Here is a 21,964-nt window from a genome sequence, read left to right as displayed (position 1 = left end):
TTTGTCTTACTATTGTATATATCCTACTATAATGTGTCTTATTATAGTAGGTGTCTTAGCATGTGTCTTACTATAGTATGTGTTATATTTCAGTATGTGTCTTTGCATGTGTCTTACTATAGTATGTGTCCTATTATTTTATATGTCTTACTATAGTATGTCTCTCATGTGTCTTACTATGTGTTCTGTGATAGTGTGATATTATAGTGTTTGTCTTACTATAGTATGTGTATTTCCATAGAATCATATTAAAGTATGTGTCTTACTGTATATGAGTACCATGTGTCTTAGCATGTTTCTTACTTTAGTAGGTGTCATTATGTAGCATGTGTCTTACTATAGTACGTGTCCTATTATATTATGTGTCTTACTATAGTATGTGTCCTATTATAACATGTGTCTTACTATAGTATGTGTCTTTGCATGTGTCTTACTATAGTATGTGTTCTGTTATAGTATGTGTCTTAGCATGTGTCTCACTATATTATGTGTCTTTGAATGTGTCTTGCTATACTATCTGTCCTATTATAGTATGTGTGTTATTATAGTGTTTGTCTTACTATAGTATGTGTATTTCTTTAGAATCAGTCATACTATTGTATGTCTTACTATATATGTGTACCAAGTGTCTTAGCATGTTTCTTACTATAGTATGTGTCATTATATAGCATGTATCTTACAATAGTACGTGTCTTTGCATGCGTCTTACTAAAGTATGTGTCCTGTTATAGTATGTGTCTTACCATAGTTTGTGTCTTATTGTAGTATGTGTCTTACTATAGTAAGTTTCCTAATTGAAGACCAGACGCACTGCTGCTTTCTGGAACATATTATGTGTCTTATTATATTATTTGTCCTATTATAGCATGTCTCTTACTATAGCATGTGTCTTTGCATGTGTCTTACTATAGTATTTGTCTTTGCATGCATCTTACTATAGTATGTTCTGTTATAGAATGTGTCTTACCAAGTGTCTTACTACAGTATGTGTCTTTGAATGTGTCTTGCTATAGTATCTGTCCTATTATAATATGTATGTTGTTATAGTGTTTGCCTTACTATAGTATGTGTATTTCTTTAGAATTAGTCATATTTTAGTATGTCTTACTATACATGTATACCATGTGTCTTAGAATGGGTCTTACTATAGTATGTGTCCTATTATAGCATGTGTCTTGCTATAGTATGTGTCCTATTATAGTCTGTGTCCTATTATAGTGTGTGTCTTAGCATGTGTCTTACTATAGAATGTGACTTATTACAGTATGGGTCCTATTATAGTATGTGTCTTACCATAGTATGTGTCTTACTATAGTATGTGACCTACTATACCATGTGTCTCACTATTCTATGTGTCCTACTGTGGCATGTGTCTTATTAGAGTATGTGTCTTACTATAGTATGTGTTCTATTATAGTATTTGTCTTCCTATAATATGTGTCTTCCTATAGTATTTGTCCTACTATAATATGTGTCTAATTATAGTATGTGTCTTACTATAGTTTGTGTCCTATTATAGCATGTGTCCGATTATAGTATGTGTCTTAGCATGTGTCAGTGTAGTATGTGTCCTATTATTGTATGTGTCTTAATATAGTATGCATGTTATTATAGTGTTTGTTTATTAGAGTATGTGTATTTCTTTAGAATCAGTCATACTATAGTATGTGTCTTACTATATATGTGTACCATATGTCTTAGCATGTGTCTTACTATAGTATGTGTCATTATATAGCATGTGTCTTACTCTAGTACGTGTCCTAATATAATATGTGTCTTACTATAGTATGTGTTCTATTATAGCATGTGTCTCACTATAGTATGTCTTTGCATTTGTCTTACTATAGTATGTGTTCTATTATAGTATGTGTCTTAGCATGTGTCTTACTATAGTATATGTCCTATTATAGTATTTGTCTTACTATAGTATGTATCATATTATAGTATGTTTCGTACTATAGTATGTGTCTTACTATAGTATGTATCATATAATAGTATGTGTCGTACTATAGTATGTGTCCTATTATAGTATGTGTCTTGTTATAGTATGTGTCTTTGCATGTGTCTTACTATAGTAGGTGTCCTATTATAGTATGTGCGTTATTATAGTGTTTGTCTTACTATAGTAAGTGTATACCTTTAGAATCAGTCATACTATAGTATGTGTCTTACTATAGTATGTGTCATCATATAGCATGTGTCTTACTATAGTACGTGTCCTAATATGTGTCTTACTATAGTATGCGTCCTATTATAGCATGTGTCTTACTGTAGGTGTCCTAATATAGTATGTTTCTTATTATAGTATGTGTCTTACTATAGTAGGTGTATTTCTATAGAATCAGTCATATTATAGCATGTGTCTTACTATAGTTTGTGTCTTTGCATGTCTTACTATAGTATGTGTCCTGTTATAGTGTCTTACTATAGTACGTGTCATATTATAGTATTTGTCTTACTATTGTATATATCCTACTATAATGTGTCTTATTATAGTAGGTGTCTTAGCATGTGTCTTACTATAGTATGTGTTCTATTTCAGTATGTGTCTTTGCATGTGTCTTACTATAGTATGTGTCCTATTATTTTATGTGTCTTACTATAGTATGTCTCTCATGTGTCTTACTATGTGTTCTGTGATAGTGTGATATTATAGTGTTTGTCTTACTATAGTATGTGTATTTCCATAGAATCATATTAAAGTATGTGTCTTACTGTATATGAGTACCATGTGTCTTAGCATGTTTCTTACTTTAGTAGGTGTCATTATGTAGCATGTGTCTTACTATAGTATGTGTCCTATTATATTATGTGTCTTACTATAGTATGTGTCCTATTATAACATGTGTCTTACTATAGTATGTGTCTTTGCATATGTCTTACTATAGTATGTGTTCTGTTATATTATGTGTCTTAGCATGTGTCTTACTACATTATGTGTCTTTGAATGTGTCTTGCTATACTATCTGTCCTATTATAGTATGTGTGTTATTATAGTGTTTGTCTTACTATAGTATGTGTATTTCTTTAGAATCAGTCATACTATTGTATGTCTTACTATATATGTGTACCATGTGTCTTAGCATGTTTCTTACTATAGTATGTGTCATTATATAGCATGTATCTTACAATAGTACGTGTCTTTGCATGCGTCTTACTAAAGTATGTGTCCTGTTATAGTATGTGTCTTTGCATGTGTCTTACTATAGTAGGTGTCCTATTATAGTATGTGTCTTACCATAGTGTGTGTCTTATTTTAGTATGTGTCTTACTATAGTAAGTTTCCTATTTGAAGACCAGACGCGCTGCTGCGTTCTGGAACATATTATGTGTCTTATTATAGTATTTGTCCTATTATAGCATGTGTCTTACTATAGCATGTGTCTTTGCATGTGTCTTACTATAGTATTTGTCTTTGCATGCATCTTACTATAGTATGTTCTGTTATAGAATGTGTCTTACCATGTGTCTTACTACAGTATGTGTCTTTGAATGTGTCTTGCTATAGTATCTGTCCTATTATAATATGTATGTTGTTATAGTGTTTGCCTTACTATAGTATGTGTATTTCTTTAGAATTAGTCATATTTTAGTATGTCTTACTATATATGTATACCATGTGTCTTAGAATGGGTCTTACTATAGTATGTGTCCTATTATAGCATGTGTCTTGCTATAGTATGTGTCCTATTATAGTCTGTGTCTTAGCATGTGTCTTACTATAGTATGTGACTTATTATAGTATGGGTCCTATTATAGTATGTGTCTTACCATAGTATGTGTCTTACTATAGTATGTGACCTACTATACTATGTGTCTTACTATTCTATGTGTCCTACTGTGGCATGTGTCTTATTAGAGTATGTGTCTTACCATAGTATGTGTCTTACTATAGTATGTGTTCTATTATAGTATGTGTCTTCCTATAGTATGTGTCTTCCTATAGTATTTGTCCTACTATAATATGTGTCTAATTATAGTATGTGTCTTACTATAGTATGTGTCTTTTTATGTGTCTTACTATAACATGTGCTCTATTATAGTATATGTCTTAGCATGTGTCTTACTTTGTAATTGTCCTATTATAGTATGTGTCTTACCATAGGATGTATCATATTATAGTATGTGTCATATTATAGTATGTGTCCTATTACAGTATGCCTTATTATAGCACGTGTTTTTGCATGTGTCGTACTATAGTGTGTGTCCTATTATATTATGTGTCTTACTATAGTATGTGTCCTATTATAACATGTGTCTTACTATAGTATGTGTCTTTGCATGTGTCTTTCTATAGTATGTGTTCTGTTATAGTATGTGTCTTAGCATGTGTCTTACTACATTATGTGTCTTTGAATGTGTCTTGCTATACTATCTGTCCTATTATAGTATGTGTGTTATTATAGTGTTTGTTTTACTATAGTATGTGTATTTCTTTAGAATCTGTCATATTATAGTATGTGTCTTACTGTATATGTGTACCATGTGTCTTAGCATGTGTCTTACTATAGTATGTCATTATTTCGCATGTGTCCTACTATAGTACGTGTCCTATTATATTATGTGTCTTACTATAGTATGTGTCCTTTTATAGCATGTGTCTTACTATAGTATGTGTCTTTGCATGTGTCTTACTATAGTATGTGTCTTAGCATGTGTCTTACTATAGTATGTGTCCTATTATATTATGTGTCTTACCATAGTATGTGTCTTATTATAGTATGTGTCCAACTATAGTATGTGTCCTATTATAGTATGTGTCTTACTATTGTATGTATCCCACTATAGTACTTGTCTTAGCATGTGTCTTACTATATCAATCAAGGAGAGGAGGGAACAAAGGAGTGGATGGTGGGGGGGACAGGTGCAGGGAGGGTGCTTAGATGATGCTCTCTGAAGAGCAGTTTCTTGAAAATTGAAAAGGAAGTATTTGGTTGTATTTATGGTTGTATTTCCATAGCATCAGTCATATTATAGTATGTGTCTTACGGTATATGTGTACCATGTGTCTTAGCATGTTTTTTATTTTCGTATGTGTCATTATGTAGCATGTGTCTTACTATAGTACGTGTCCTAATATTTTATTTGTCTTACTGTAGTATGTGTCTTATTTTAGTATGTGTTCTATTATAGTATGTGTCTTACCATAGTATGTCTAATTATAGCATGTGTCTTACTATAGTATGTATCATTATAAAGCATGTGTCTTACTATAGTATGTGTCCTAATATATTATGTGTCTTACTATAGTATGTGTCTTAACATGTGTCTTACTATATGTTCTATTATAGTAAGTGTCTTGCTATAGTATGTATCATATTATAGTATGTGTCGTACCATAGTATGTGTCCTTTTATAGTATGTGTCTTTTATAGTAGGTTTCTTTGCATGTGTCTTACTATAGTATGTGTCCTATTATAGTATGTGCATTATTATAATGTTTGTCTTACTATAGTATGTGTATTTCTTAAGAATCAGTCATACTATAGTATGTGTTTTACTACATATGTGTACCATGTGTCTTAGCATGTGTCTTACTATAGTATGTGTCATTATATAGCATGTGTCTTACTATAGTATGCGTCCTATTATAGCATGTGTCTTACTATAGTATGTGTCCTGATATAGTATGTTTTTTTATCATAGTATGTGTCTTACTATATTGTGTATTGCTATAGAATGAGTCATATTATTGTATGTCTTACTGCATGTGTGTACCATGCATCTTACTCTAGTATGTGTCATTATTTAGCATGTGTCTTACTATTGTACGTATCATATTATATTATGTGTCTTACTATAGTATGTGTCCTATTATAGCATGTGTCTTACTATAGTTTGTGTCTTTGCATGTGTCTTATTATAGTATGTGTCCTATTATAGTATATGTCTTACCATAGTATGTGTCTAATTATAGTATGTGTCTTACTATAGTATGTGTCCTATTATAGTAAGTGTCTTACTTTAGTATATATCATTTTATAGTATGTGTCTTACTATTGTATGTATCCTACTATAGTATGTGTCTTAGCATGTGGCTTACTATAGTACGTGTCCTATTATATTATGTGTCTTACTATAGTATGTGTCCTATTATAACATGTGTCTTACTATAGTATGTGTCTTTGCATGTGTCTTTCTATAGTATGTGTTCTGTTATAGTATGTGTCTTAGCATGTGTCTTACTACATTATGTGTCTTTGAATGTGTCTTGCTATACTATCTGTCCTATTATAGTATGTGTGTTATTATAGTGTTTGTCTTACTATAGTATGTGTATTTCTTTAGAATCAGTCATACTATTGTATGTCTTACTATATATGTGTACCATGTGTCTTAGCATGTTTCTTACTATAGTATGTGTCATTTATATAGCATGTATCTTACAATAGTACGTGTCTTTGCATGCGTCTTACTAAAGTATGTGTCCTGTTATAGTATGTGTCTTTGCATGTGTCTTACTATAGTAGGTGTCCTATTATAGTATGTGTCTTACCATAGTGTGTGTCTTATTGTGGTATGTGTCTTACTATAGTAAGTTTCCTAATTGAAGACCAGACGCGCTGCTGCGTTCTGGAACATATTATGTGTCTTATTATAGTATTTGTCCTATTATAGCATGTGTCTTACTATAGCATGTGTCTTTGCATGTGTCTTACTATAGTATTTGTCTTTGCATGCATCTTACTATAGTATGTTCTGTTATAGAATGTGTCTTACCATGTGTCTTACTACAGTATGTGTCTTTGAATGTGTCTTGCTATAGTATCTGTCCTATTATAATATGTATGTTGTTATAGTGTTTGCCTTACTATAGTATGTGTATTTCTTTAGAATTAGTCATATTTTAGTATGTCTTACTATATATGTATACCATGTGTCTTAGAATGGGTCTTACTATAGTATGTGTCCTATTATAGCATGTGTCTTGCTATAGTATGTGTCCTATTATAGTCTGTGTCTTAGCATGTGTCTTACTATAGTATGTGACTTATTATAGTATGGGTCCTATTATAGTATGTGTCTTACCATAGTATGTGTCTTACTATAGTATGTGACCTACTATACTATGTGTCTTACTATTCTATGTGTCCTACTGTGGCATGTGTCTTATTAGAGTATGTGTCTTACCATAGTATGTGTCTTACAATAGTATGTGTCTTAACATGTGTCTTACTATATGTTCTATTATAGTATGTGTCTTGCCATAGTACGTATCATATTATATTATGTGTCTTACTATAGTATGTGTCCTATTATAGCATGTGTCTTACTATAGTATGTGTCTTTGCATGTGTCTTATTATAGTATGTGTCCTATTATAGTATGTGTCTTACCATAGTATGTGTCTAATTATAGTATGTGTCTTACTATAGTATGTGTCCTATTATAGTAAGTGTCTTACTTTAGTATATATCATTTTATAGTATGTGTCTTACTATTGTATGTATCCTACTATAGTATGTGTCTTAGCATGTGGCTTACTATAGTACATGTCCTATTATATTATGTGTCTTACTATAGTATGTGTCCTATTATAACATGTGTCTTACTATAGTATGTGTCTTTGCATGTGTCTTTCTATAGTATGTGTTCTGTTATAATATGTGTCTTAGCATGTGTCTTACTACATTATGTGTCTGTGAATGTGTCTTGCTATACTATCTGTCCTATTATAGTATGTGTGTTATTATAGTGTTTGTCTTACTATAGTATGTGTATTTCTTTAGAATCAGTCATACTATTGTATGTCTTACTATATATGTGTACCATGTGTCTTAGCATGTTTCTTACTATAGTATGTGTCATTATATAGCATGTGTCTTACTATAGTACGTGTCCTATTATATTATGTGTCTTACTACAGTATGTGACCTATTATAGCATGTGTCTTACTACAGTATGTGTACTATTATTGTATGTGTCTTATTATAGTATGTGTCTTACTGTAGTATGTGTATTTCTATAGAATCAGTCAAATTATAGTAAGTGTCTTACTGTATATGTGTACCATGTGTCTTAGCATGTTTCTTACTATAGTATGTGTCATTGTATAGCATGTGTCTTACTATAGTACGTGTCCTATTACAAATGTGTCTTTCCACAGTATGTGTCTTTGTATCACATTATAGTATATATCTTACTATTGTATGTGTCCTACTATAGTATGCGTCTTAGCATGTGCCTTATTATAGTATGTGTTCTATTATAGCATGTGTCTTACTCTAGTATGTGTTCTATTATAGTATATATCTTAGCATGTGTCTTACTATTGTATTTGTCCTATTATAGTATGTGTCTTACTATAGAATGTGTTTTATTATAGTGTGCATCCTATTATAGTATGTGTCTTACCATAGTATGTGTCCTATTATAGTATGTGTCTTGCAAAGTATGTGTCCTATTATATTATGTGTCTTACTATAGTATGTGTCCTATTATAGCATGTGTCTTACAATAGTATGTGTCCGATTATAGTATGTGTCTTAGCATGTGTCAGTGTAGTATGTGTCCTATTACTGTATGTGTCTTAATATAGTATGCATGTTATTATAGTGTTTGTCTTGCTAGAGTATATGTATTTCTTTAGAATCAGTCATACTATAGTAGGTGTCTGACTATATATGTGTACCTTACTATAGAATATGTCCTATTATAGTATTTGTCTTACTATAGTATGTATCGTCTTATAATATGTGTCGTACTATAGTATGTGTCTTACTATAGTATGTATCATATAATAGTATGTGTCCTATTATAGTATGTGTCTTGTTATAGTATGTGTCTTTGCATGTGTCTTACTATAGTACGTGTCCTATTATAGTATGTGCGTTATTATAGTGTTTGTCTTACTATAGTAAGTGTATACCTTTGGAATCAGTCATACTATAGTATGTGTCATCATATAGCATGTGTCTTACTATAGTATGTGTCCTAATATTTGTCTTACTATAGTATGTGTCCTATTATAGCATGTGTCTTACTGTAGGTGTCCTAATATAGTATGTTTCTTATTATAGTATGTGTCTTACTATAGTAGGTGTATTTCTATACAATCAGTCATATTATAGCATGTGTCTTACTACAGTTTGTGTCTTTGCATGTCTTACTCTAGTATGTGTCCTGTTATAGTGTCTTACTATAGTATGTGTCATATTATAGTATGTCTTGCTATTGTATGTATCCTACTATAATGTGTCTTATTATAGTAGGTGTCTTAGCATGTGTCTTACTATAGTATGTGTTCTATTACAGTATGTGTCTTTGCATGTTGAATGTGTCCTATTATATTATGTGTCTTACTATAGTATGTCTTTCATGTGTCTTACTACGTGTTCTGTGATAGTGCGTTATTATAGTGTTCGTCTTACTATAGTATGTGTATTTCCATAGAATCATATTAAAGTATGTGTCTTACTGTATATGTGTACCATGTGTCTTAGCATGTTTCTTACTTTAGTATGTGTCATTATGTAGCATGTCTTACTATAGTACGTGTCCTATTATATTATGTGTCTTACTATAGTATGGGTCTTAAAGTATGTGTCTTACCATAGTATGTCTTACTATAGTATGTGTCTTATTAAAGTGTCTTACTATAGTATGTGTCTTACTACAGTTTGTCTTAGTATAGTATGTGTCCTATTATAGTATGTGTCCTATTATAATATGTGTCTTACTATAGTATGTGTCCTATTATAGTATATGTCCTATTATAGTACGTTTCTTAGAATGTGACTTAATATAGTATGTGTCAGTATACACAGAATCAGACATTTTTACCCACTTCTTTTTATTGATGACAGTTTAGTTTAGAGCAAATAGAAGTTTGGGAAAATCAGGAACCGTAATTAACTGTTGCACTGAAAATAACTTCTAAAGTACTGGGAGTAGTAAAAAGTATTGTGACTGATCACTGAAATTTATCTCTCTCTCCCTCACACACGCACGCACGCACGCACGCACGCACGCACACACACACACACACACACACACACACACACACACACACACACACACACACACACACACACACACACACACACACCTGTTACCTGTAGTGTGACAGTAAATCCATGAAAAGCAAACAATAGTTAACAGTGTTGAAATCAAAACCTAGTTAAAGTTGTTTACATCCACCTTGGGATGCCCGAGACCAACTAAAACGGTTGTTGCTAAGTGAGTCATGTGACATTTGTATTGCTCTACACTCACATACCTCAGTGTTTATAATTAAAACCATAGGCATCACATAACAATCAGGAGTCTAACTGAAATGGAACTGTAACGACAACTGAAGCATTTCTGTTAGAAACCACACGGTCAAACCAGTGTTTCCTGTCATGACTGAACTAAAGACGTCCGCTGACCTGCTGTCTAGGTAGTAGAACAGTTTTAAAGACACATTCACAAGCATGTGGAGTTAGCTGTAAGATATAAAAAATAAAGAATCCATTTTGCTTCTTTAAGGAGAAAACACTCCTGTGACACTAATAACTTTAGAATATTAACACAAAAATCCACTGTACACTGTCAGACTCTAAAAGATATATATGTATGTGTGTGTACATATATATATATATATATATATATATATATATATATATATATATATATATATATATATATATATATATATATATATATATATATATATATATATATATATATATATATATATATACTGTAACCTCTGTTAATGATTTACATCCAAAAATAAAATAAAATCTTCAGTCAGTTTTAAAGTGATCAGTAGAAACGACAGAGGCTGGTGTCCTGCAGCGTTACGATGCAGATCGTCAGGTCCCAGATGAAGCTCGTCTTCATCACAGTGTCAGAGACTACGTGTCAGTTAGCTACAGTGTCTGGTTGCTCAGTCACAGCAGCATGGACTCCTGCATGGCAAACGCCTCCTGGGCGTGCCTGTAGTGTGATCCTCCGAACAGCTGGGGGAGCTGTGGCCGCTGCTCCTGGAACTGGGTCCTGTATTGAGGCGGGACTTGAGGGTTCGGGGGGAAGGTGAACTCTCGAACTGGAGACATTTGTGCTTGCTGGAAGCTGGGCGATCGGTGCATGCCACCAGGTGAGGGAGGGGGAAGAGGGTTTTCTGGATCCCACCGTGGCAGGTTGGACTCGCCCCTCAGGTGCCCCTCGGCTCTGTGGTCCATGACGGTGTAGATCTGTGAGGTGGATGTAAGCTGCTGCAGGTAGATAGGGGTGGAGCTGCTCTGGGGTTCTAGCCTCAGGAACTGGTTGGGTGGAGATCTGGTGTTTGGGAGGTTGCGGGTGGAGATTCCTGGTGGTGGCTGCCTTCGGTAGGTGGCGTAGGAATTATTTAGGAAAGCCTTCTCAGGGGAGACAGTGCTGGGTTGCCGCTGGGTGGTGGCGTACACAAGTTCCCTGGAGGGTGAGCTAAAACCTGAGGGTCCATGGAGTCTGCTGTCCCCTCTGTGGTCCAGACTCACGCTGTAACCCGGGTGGAGGATGGGGACCTCTGTTGTAGTTCTCCTTGGGGAATGCTGGTGGGGAGGATACTGGTTTTGGCTGGCTGGGACCCCTACTGGGTTGTTGTGAGAGAACTGAGCAGGGAGAGGCTGCCTAACAATTCTGGGTCCTGATGAGGACAAAGCGGTACTTCCGTCCAGGTTTTGTCCTCGGCTGGGGCTGCTCTGATGCCATGCTGGCACACTAAACTGAGTTTCGTTGTGAGGGGTCCTCATTCTGGTTGGTGGTCTGTCCAGATCCAAAATCTCAAAGTCCTGTTCTGGCAGCCCTGGAACGTTGTCGTACTGAGAAGCGTTGGAGCCTCGCTCAGCCCCAGAGACGAATCCTTTGGATTTTGGTCTGCGTTGGGGCTGAGAGCTGTCTTCTGGACTGGACGGAGCTGGTGAAGTCCCACGGCTCAGCCGGTTATCTAGGGAGGCTGCAGCTTTGGCAGCTTCCAGTTTTGTCTCGGAAGGTTTGACCCAGCGGGGGGTGATGGATCTGTGTGAGCTGGAGGCAGCGTCGGGATTGTGGTTGGCGATGGCGTGGCTCTGAGGCTTCCTGCTGTCCACTGCTGTGATCGGAGACACTGGGGAGGGTCCCAAAGGGGAACTCCCTCCTCTCTCAGGTGTGGCGGTGGTGGACTGTTTCTTTTGCTCTCCTGGGATGTCGTTCGATCCCCTTGAATGGACATCCCTTTTGTCCACCTTTGTGTTCTTGGTCAGTTTATCCAGCGATTCCCGGCGTGCCCGGCTCGAGGGTCGACTGTTGCCCTGGGGTTCCAGTACCGGACTAGCGATCCCGTGTGGCTCGGCCGGATCAGCATGGCTCTGTCCATTGCCCACATGGTTCAGCACCGGTGCTGCTACCTCCGGAGGAAGCTGGCCCAAAGGCTTCTTGGGAAATTCTTCTTCTTTAGCTGCAACATGAGAATAGAAACACGTAAAGTCAGTCAGGAAACAACAAATATGTCTGGAAATGTGTGGCTTGGATTCACACCAGATGAGTCACAACAGGGAAATGAATTCATGCAACAACAAAAAAGTTACACTCAAAACAACACAAAATCACATCAGAAACCACGTTGAAACGATTCCCCACGAAGGGAGACTAGATTAGGAAGCGGCTCTCAGCCGAGTGCGCTCTAGTCCGGCTCCATTCAGCAGCTCCAGGCTCAAAAGGTCACGTTTCTTTAATCAACTCTGACTTCTAAGTGAAAGCATTTCAACCAAGCAGTGACAATAAAGTTTTTCACACGTTTACAGACACAGTGAAGGTGAAAAGGAAGTGAGGTCACCAGGCAGGAAGTGGTGCAGCAGTGATCCAGGAGCTACTGGGTCTCGAGTCTCATCGTTTTCAGTCAGTCACAGGATGAACCGTCAGTTTCAGATCAGACCTTTTCTGTAAAAACCTTCAATGAGGCTAGATTTAAACCAACAGTTTGTGATATTTACACGCTGAGACACAAATGTCGCCGCAATTTTATATTATGAATGCTACAGTCAGATTCAAGATGGCCGCCACGTCTCAGAATGGCACCAACTCTGGAAATTTGATAGATTTTGAGCCAAACCGTGTCAGTAGCTGAATCACAAATGCTGATGGTTCTAACGGACCTTTAGAACAATACCATCACATCAGCTGGAATGCCGTCAATCATCAGATGATTTCTGTGTGAAGACTGTCTGAAAAAACCTTTTTACAGTAAAAGTATTTTGTGGTATTTGACCTCCTCACCTCTATAAGACTATAGGACCTGTCTCATGAATAGAAGTATAGAATTTAAAGTCACGGCCAGCATAAAGAACAATGATATCCGGTCAGTATTTCTGTGTTTTCTAGGACTGTAACGGTTCTTTGAATTTAAATTTGGATTTTTCTGGAACAAGGTAGACGCATACTGAGGTCACACACAGATGTGTAGCTGCGTTGCTCATTAGCCAGCTGTGTCCAAATTCATGAGGACTTTTCCTACCCGGCCTTCGTTGGCCGGTGTCAGACACCGAGTCCTTCGTAAACTGGGAGACCAGAAGTGAACAGTTGCCTAGCTTCTGTTTTATTCCCTTCCTTACCTCGAAGTATCTCCCATCACGCAACAACCATGACAATGCTAAATGGGAGAATTTAAAAGTAGATGTAGCAAACTGTCTCTATCCCAAAGACATAACTACCTACAGATCTGTCCTCTCAGCAGACAAATTAATATTTATATCAAAAACATGAAGTTTGGATGACCCTGAACAAGGCTGCAAGCTGGAACTCTTAGAGGGTTTCTCAATGCCAAGGAACCTCGCCTTGATGTCTTGGCCCCGCCCCGGTTGCCTAGGAGATACGTCATCAGGAGCCACCAAGGCGTGTTCCAATGTTCATGTTCTACCGAGGCGTGTGTTCTCCGTTTGTTAGCCGTTTAGCTAGCTGAGCAAGGATACACGGTAGGTGTCTTGTAGCCTGGCCTTGGTCAAAAATTACCCAGAATGCACTGCAGTATTTTCAAAAGGACGGCGGATCAGAAGCCGGCAGCTACTTCGGGGCAAATTTCAAGTTTAAAAGTAAGTCAGCTAATTTAAAATGTTTTTTTTTTTAGATCCAAAGAAGTTATCTATGGTTGGTTAGTTGCTTAGTAGTTGCAGATTCGGTGGCTAGCGGGTAGTAACTCACTTATATTTTGAAATTAATAAACATATACACAATTTTAAAGTAAAAGCCTCTTTTTTCTCTTCTAGCTCTTGGAGATGCTTTTTTCTCCTCTCCCTCCCTCTCTTATCCCAAGGCTCGTTGTCCTGTCTTGTGTGCACGGCGCTTCTGCATTTTTTCTGGAAACTGGAAATTATTAAACATGGATCTGGTCAGTTGGTCTCTCAACGCAATTGACAAAATTTTTTCAACGATGAGAACGGGAGAAGGGGCTCCCGGATGCTCCTCTGGGACAGAGCCAGCTGGGTATATCATGGATTCCTGGAAACAGTGGAACCTGATATGCCTCTCTCAACTGCCTGTAGAGGATTCTGAAAATGTCCGGATATTCGTGGTTTTGGGTTTCGGATTCCTGCTGCTTGGCCTGAGCGGTTACCTGGCTTACGGGAAAATTAACGAGCTTTTGAGGAATATTGGCTCAATCCCAGAGCTCAGGGATGGAATGCATTGCGCTGTAAACTCGAACTCATATAATTCTCGAGATGATTCGTAAGCTTGGAACTTTGGCTGAGATTCAGACTCTGGCACAAAAGGTGGATACCATCAAGGACAGAGTTGTGGACGGATCAGCGCAGATTGGGATAGATTAATTACGCCATTATTGGATTTAGAGGGGATGAAGACCAACAAACACTAAGGCAGAGAGGAAATTATCTGTCTGTACCCGAAACAATTCTTATCTGAATCTGGTGCCCTTGAGCCTGTGAGGCTGAAGTGAAAACTCCCCCCTCAGAAGAAATGTGGAATGCTGCTGTTGCTATGGCAACTCTTTCTCCCTCTACCAGCCTGGGTGAGACTGTGACCGGTGAAGGCCGTGGAACCGTATCTAGGAGTCAATGTGCTCTCTAAACCATTATCTCCCTCCTCTGTCCAAACAGAGGTGACGAGCGCTGCTTATCGTGGCTGCATGCACTGAAGTGAGGAGAGTCCCAACCCTACCTCCCCACCTAGTGGACACTTATGTTGTGTATCGTCTGAAGTCTGTGTGCATATCTGTCTGAGGTGTTTTTTTGCATAGCAAAGCTACCCTCTCTGTGGAGGGTAACTGAAGTGCATTTTTCCCCTCCCCCTGACTCTATCCTCATATAAACCCTTTTGAACTATTACGGTAGCGCGACTCGGGTTGCGAATGACCACAGTCACCAATTCTTGTCATGTGTCTATGTATGTATGTCTGATCTTGGAAATGTGTGTACTGAAACTCTAATTTCCCTCTGGGATTAATTAAGTATTATTGAATTGAATTGAATTGAATATATTTATATTGAAACTAATACATATAAAATATAGCGTTATCTCCCGTGTCACATGACGTTACGTGACTGCCATGGAAATGTTCCATTTAACATTTTTCTTTGACCAAGGAAGTACAGTGTCCTCGCAAGACATCACCTCTCAAGGCCGGGCGACTTGACATTGAAAAACAGCTTTAATGTCTCACTTGAGGAAATACAGGAAGTTAATTTCACTTCTGATGTCACAGTTTCCTAAACAGTTGTGTTGTGTGCTTTTGTTTTACAACATAACTGTTCGCTTTGTTACCTCACCTAGCAAAGATGACCCGAACCGAGACGTTAACACCCAGGTACGTACCCACCTAGGACGATAGGCGTACCGTCACACCCCTAGTACTTTCTAGAAGCTTTAAACAGTTTTCTACGACATGTCTTTAAGCAGCAGGACCAGAACTCTGATGAGCGACGCAGGACTCGACTGCGTTTAAACTATAATGTTGGAGGAATAAAGGCGAAGCGAAAAACCCGAGTGCTGTTGGACAGACAGGAGACAGACAGGACGGAGGGACAGATGGACAGAGACATGAAGAAGACCAGTCAGGATAGCCCACCGATTACTGTTGTAGGAGGGAATGTGGCCGCCACTCACAGCCACACTTTTGTAGTTGTTGGCTAACATAGTTCGAGAGGAGAGGGAGAGAAGGCAGATTAACGAGGAGACGAGCAGAAAAACAGGTTAGAGGCAGCAGGAAGACGAACCAGCTGAGTCTCCACTTTAACAGCTCGTTTTAGTGGATATCTCCAGTACCTGGCGCTGGAAGCTCCAGCTTAGCCCTCCTGAGCTCCGTCATGGACGCCTGGAGCTGCTCGATTACAAAGTCGTCCTCGTAGAAGAAATCTTTGGCTAATGACACCTGCAGAAATTCCACCAGCTCCTCCATGGACAGCTTCATCAGGTGCTCTGCAACACAAACATCCTGCTGTTTTTGAGTTTTGATGCATCGGCTGGTAGAGGCACGCCTAGTTGGGTCTTACTCTTGTGCAGTTTGAGGATCGTGTAGGACATGGCCGGCAGAATCCGCTCTCCCTCCAAAATGTAGACGTCCCAGATCCTGAGGGTGAGCGTGAAGGGCGTCTGACCACAAACAACAGAACATCACAGGAGTCTTTAGTTTACTCATCTAACCAACGCTTTCAGACCGTTACTGTTAGGTATGTTCTTACAAAGGTCCAAACTCAACATAGAGATGTTCTTATTGCAGTAATTAACTATTAAATATTTGTTTATCCTCAACAACAAGCTCACCTTGAGAAGAGACACAGGTTTAATTGTGTTTATGGTTAGGGGAGAGCTGCGGACTCCCAACAGTGAGTCCAGAAGTGGAATCCCAAGGTGGTTCGTGCTCATCACAGGAGCAACCACAGACTCCGCCCCTTGGCCAATCAGTAACCAAAGTCCTCTGACATGGCCTGCTTCAGCATGCTTGGGACCTAATCGAAGCAGGTACTGTAATGGGGCGGCACCCTGGTAATCGTTACTAATGGAAACACTTTAGAACCAGGCCCAACTGAGTAGAGTAAAGTCATGCTGGTGGAAAAGCAGGTGCTGATGTGCTGCAATGTCTGTTGGAGGTTCAAGCTCCTGCCCATGTAAACGTAAAGAGCCGGTCCGGTGTCCCTCGACCAGGATGATGAAAAGGGAATTCCTCCTGAATTTCAGGATCCGGACTCTCCACCCTCTCCTCTCCGGCCTGGCATAGACCTTCCCACAGAGGCTGAGGAGTCCGAGGCCTGTGTAGTTGGAACACACCCTCTGGTCCACCATCAGTCCTGTTCTCAACATCCATGCCGCTCAGCAGAGACATCCCAGCACCATGTAAGGAACTCAGGGCTCCTAGTTCTTGTGTTCACTGGAAGGCTTTACGCAGACCCCCCCCCCCCCACCCACCCACCCACCCAGAACAACATGGCTTCTGGGGTCATCGAGGCTCACACTCAGATCTGTTCTTACATTTGTCTAGAACCATCTACAAGTGCTGGTCAAAAATTACACAGACTTGTATATTTCAAATGTTTATTTAATTTTAATGATTATAACAGAGAACTAATGAAAATCCCAAATTCTGTATCTCAGAATATTAGAATATTAGAAAAGGTTCAACCAGCTCAGAGGCCTAGTGATAGAGTGTCTGCTCTGGGAGATCAGGGTTCAGAACCGGTAGGCTCAATAGGACCCAGTGCCTCCCTGGCTGACATTCAGCTTCAAGGTGTTTGATTGGGGGGTTAAATGGGTCAGGGCTAGGTCCACTGAGTTTTCTGAGGTCCAAAGTCAACACAGCCGTCTACCAGGACGTTTTAGAGCATTTCATGCTTCCTGCTGCAGACCAACTTTATGAAGATACAGAGGACTTGGCACCAGCACACAGCGTCAAAGCTACCTGTACCTGGTTTATGGACCAGGACCACTCTGTTCATGACTGGCCAGTAAACTGGCCTGACCATAGCATCACCACAGCAAATCTATGGGGTGTTGTGAAAAGGAAGATGCAATACGGCAGACCCAACAGCTCTGAAGAGCTGAAGGTAAGGCTAGGCAGTAAACCAAAAATGCATCGTTATCAAAATTTCAGACTCTTATCGAGACAATTTTTCCAATGTCAATAAATCTGATAATAAAGAAAAACAAAATATGTGTGTAGGTTGGCAATGTTCATGTCCCTTTAAGAAGCTGTACCACCTTGAACGTAATACATGTGACAACGCCATCTAGTGGACAGCTTTTGTTTCTGCGCATACCTGTAGTTATCAACTATTTATCGTTATTGAGGTGAAATCCTCAATATATGGTGATGTTGGTTTGAGGCCCCATCGCCCAGCCCTAGCTGAAGGCCACTATCAGAGCAACATCATAACACCTGAGCAGCGCCACAGACTGATGGACTCCATGCCACGCCGCATTGCTGCAGTAATCCAGGCCAAAGGAGCATCAACTACAAACTCATGCTCATGTTTTCATGTTCATACTTCTCAGTTGACCAACATTTCTAAAATTCCTTCTGTTGCATTGTTCTTAATTGATATTCTAATATTCTGAGATACTGAATTAGGGACTTTCTTCAGCTGTCAGCTATAATCATCAACATTAGAAATAAACCAGTGTGTGTAATGAACAAATCTAATACACAAGTTGCACTTTTGAATGGGATTGATGAGATAAATCAACTTTGTCCTGATATCCTCATTTTATGACCATCACCTGTATAAAGCGTCACTTAGGGCACTCACTCTGTCCAGGAAGCACTGGAAGAACCACTTCATAGTGTAAAGGCTGGTGAACACTTCCTGGTTGTCCTGCAGCAGAGAAACATCATGTGCTAACAATTCAATTCATTTTATTTATAACGCGCCAAAAGAGTCGTCTCAAGGACCTTCACACAGTAAACATTCCAATACGGGTCAGGTCATTAAGCCAACCAGTTAAAGGTTTCCTGTATAAGGAACCCAGCAGGTTGCATCGAGTCACTGACTAGTGTCAGGGGGTGTTTCTCAGTGTCAGGGCGACTGGCATTGCGAGGCGATGCCTTGCGAGGCCAGGCGCCTTGCTTAGGACGCTGTCCTTCGTTGGTTAAAGAAAACGGTTAAATGGAACAGACTTGCATCACGTGACCGCGGCTTCCACGGCGGTCACGTAACGTCACGTGACACGGGAGATAACGTTATATTTTATACGTATTAGTTTCATTATAAATATATAACGAGGCTTTTACTTTTTAAATTGTGTATATGTTTATTAAATTAAATATATAAGTGAGTTACTACCCGAAGCCACCGAAGCTGCAACTACTAAGCTACTAACCAACCATAGATAACTTCTTTGGATCTAAAAAAAATCTAAAAAAAAAACATTTTAAATTAGCTGACTTACTTATAAATTTGAAATTTGTCCCCGAAGTAGCTGCCGGCTTCTGATCTGCCGTCCTTTTGAAAATACTGAGGTGTATTCTGGGTAATTTTTGGTAAATGGTAAATGGCCTGTATTTGATATAGCGCCTTCTAGAGTCCTGGAACCCCCCAAGGCGCTTTACAACACAATCAGTCATTCACCCATTCACACACACATTCACACGCTGGTGGGGATGAGCTACGATGTAGCCACAGCTGCCCTGGGGCGCACTGACAGAGGAGAGGCTGCCGAGCACTGGCGCCACCGGTCCCTCCGACCACCACCAGCAGGCAACGTGGGTTAAGTGTCTTGCCCAAGGACACAACGACAGCGACAGACTGAGCGGGGCTCGAACCAGCAACCTTCCGATTACGGGGCGAGCACTTAACTGCTGTGCCACCGTCGCCCACCAAGGCCATAATTTTTGACCAAGGCTAGGCTACAAGCAGGGTATCCGCGGGTCCTTAAAAAGTCTTAAATTTGCTTTTCCAAATTTAAGACTTTAAAAATCCTTAGAAATAACAAATAATCCTTAAATACAGTTTCCAAAGGTCCTAAATGACCAAAGACCCAATAAACAAGATTCTTTTATTTCTATAAAAATTTCGTGAATTTCTAGTTAGTGTTCAGCATTTTTGAGTATGATATTGGCATGAGCGGAACCGTACACATTCAGTTGGTTGTGAGAGATGAGCACATTGGCTGGTTAAGCTAGTGGGGGCTTGTGCCAATGGGAAGTGCAAGTTTAATGGTAACTGGATGGTTAATCCCACGTTCACGATGTGGTTCGCACCGGTTCCAGGCAATAGCTGGAAATTATAGCCTAAATTTAATTTTAAATAATTGCATACATTTGGTCAAAGTGGCTTTAAAAAAGGTCTTAAAAAGTCTTAAATTTGGCTCCCTTAAACCTGCAGATACCCAGTACAAGACACCTCCCGTGTATCCTCGCTCAGCTAGCTAAACGGCTAACAAACGGAGAACACACGCCTCGGTAGAACATGAACATTGGAACACGCCTTGGCGGCTCCTGATGACGTATCTCCTAGGCAACCGGGGTGGGGCCAAGACATCAAGGCAAGGTTCCTTGGCATTGAGAAACACCCAGTCTTTACAGCAATCCTCATACTAAGCAAGCATGTAGCAACAGTGGAGAGGAAAACTCCCTTTGAACAGGAAGAAACCTCCAGAAGATCCTAAGCAGCCGATCTCATCCATAGAGCTCCGGACCCCACGTGACTCTCAGTTAGTAGACGCCATATTGGCAGGAAAAAAAGGTAAACAAACACGGATTGTAAACATGAACATGAACGAGATCGGCTTGGATTTTACTTCGTCTGAGTTTACTTCACACTTTAAAACCGAAGAAATAATTGTATATAGTCAGAAATTAAATAGACTAAACATCTCCGACCCTTACCGTGCCCCTGGGATACTTTTTAAAAACGCCAGAAGCTGTCGGAGCGGACCTGGCCAGGGAACGCCTTGGGATTCCCCCGGAGGAGCTGGCCCAAGTGGCTGGGGAGAGGGAAGTCTGGGCCACTTGACGCTACTGCCCCCGCAACCCGACTCCGAATAAGCGGATGAAAATGGATGGATGGATGGACAAATAACAGATTTACATGTAAGTAGTTTAAATAAAGTGATGTGCTGTTTGAATGTATAAACTGAACGCCAAGAGAAATCACTAGTCTGATTTTTTTCCGTGAATAAAATAAATGTCAGGCAGGAGCGTCTCAGGATCTGTCTGAGATCTGTCTCGGTGAGACCGATAACAGCAATCCAAAGTGCTTTTTATGTGTGATCTGACAATTGATCAACCACTGCTTAAAAATTAAATACAGCTTAGCCGGTTAATTGCTGTGATCATAAAACACGGAAATAGCAGCACGCAGAACTCACGAGGCAACGTTTTACGTGACGTTTACTTGCTGCTATGAGTAATAAGACAGAAAAAGCCACGCCAAAATAAGTTTAGGAAGCCCACTAAGAATCGTAATAAAAGCATTTAAAATAAATACCATACACAGTTGAGGAAACGTTGGTTTAAGTACCTGATATGAAGCGGTCGCTGCATAAGCGAAAACCTTTACTCTCGGGATCCCACAGCTTCATTTTAGCCCGGTCACTAACGCGTTTTACTACAATGATCCAACGTTTGCGGCGCTCCGGATCTTGGGGAATCCTGTAGATGACTCATTCCTTATGTTGTCCGCATCTGTTCTGCATCCTGGGGCACAACAGGAATCTACCATATTTCCTGTCTGATTGAGTTTTCTGAAAATAACAAATAGTCCAGCTGCGGGCTTCTGCCTGCCAATATGGCGCCGTTTCGATTTGAACTGTTGCATGCCGGGAAACGTGACATTAACTCCCGGAGCTCTATAGAAGGATCTGAGTGTTCATGTTCTAGATTTATCCCTGGCTTTGACTATAATACCGTATCTCACCAAGTGATGTTTCAGTTTGGGAATCATCTTCTTCAGGATCCGGTCGTGGTGTTCCTGGAAACGCATCAACTTTGGGAAACCGGGGACAAAAAAGCCTGAAGGCAGAGAGCATAGTTAGAGACAGCGTGGATCAGGAACACACTCATCCGCGCGTTGGT

At 39.2% G+C, this 21,964-nt stretch overlaps 1 protein-coding gene across 3 annotated transcripts in view; it reads right to left on the bottom strand.

Moving 5' to 3' along the window:
* Positions 1–10,701: 10,701 nt before the first annotated feature.
* Positions 10,702–21,964, bottom strand: part of usp6nl (USP6 N-terminal like) — a 111,211-nt gene continuing 99,948 nt past the window's right edge. For all 3 annotated transcript variants that reach the window (XM_015962052.3, XM_015962041.3, XM_054739829.2), the window contains 5 exons: positions 21,807–21,901; positions 18,699–18,764; positions 16,449–16,548; positions 16,222–16,374; positions 10,702–12,403 (listed from right to left, as the gene is read on the bottom strand). In XM_015962052.3, coding sequence (XP_015817538.3) covers positions 10,878–12,403; positions 16,222–16,374; positions 16,449–16,548; positions 18,699–18,764; positions 21,807–21,901 — 1,940 coding nt within the window. In that variant the 3' untranslated portion in view covers positions 10,702–10,877. The remainder of the gene's footprint in view (positions 12,404–16,221; positions 16,375–16,448; positions 16,549–18,698; positions 18,765–21,806; positions 21,902–21,964) is intronic.

The sequence above is a fragment of the Nothobranchius furzeri genome, chromosome 1 (genome assembly GCF_043380555.1).
Source record: "Nothobranchius furzeri strain GRZ-AD chromosome 1, NfurGRZ-RIMD1, whole genome shotgun sequence".
Taxonomy (NCBI): Eukaryota; Metazoa; Chordata; class Actinopteri; order Cyprinodontiformes; family Nothobranchiidae; genus Nothobranchius; species Nothobranchius furzeri.
This window is presented reverse-complemented; position numbering and strand designations above follow the sequence as displayed.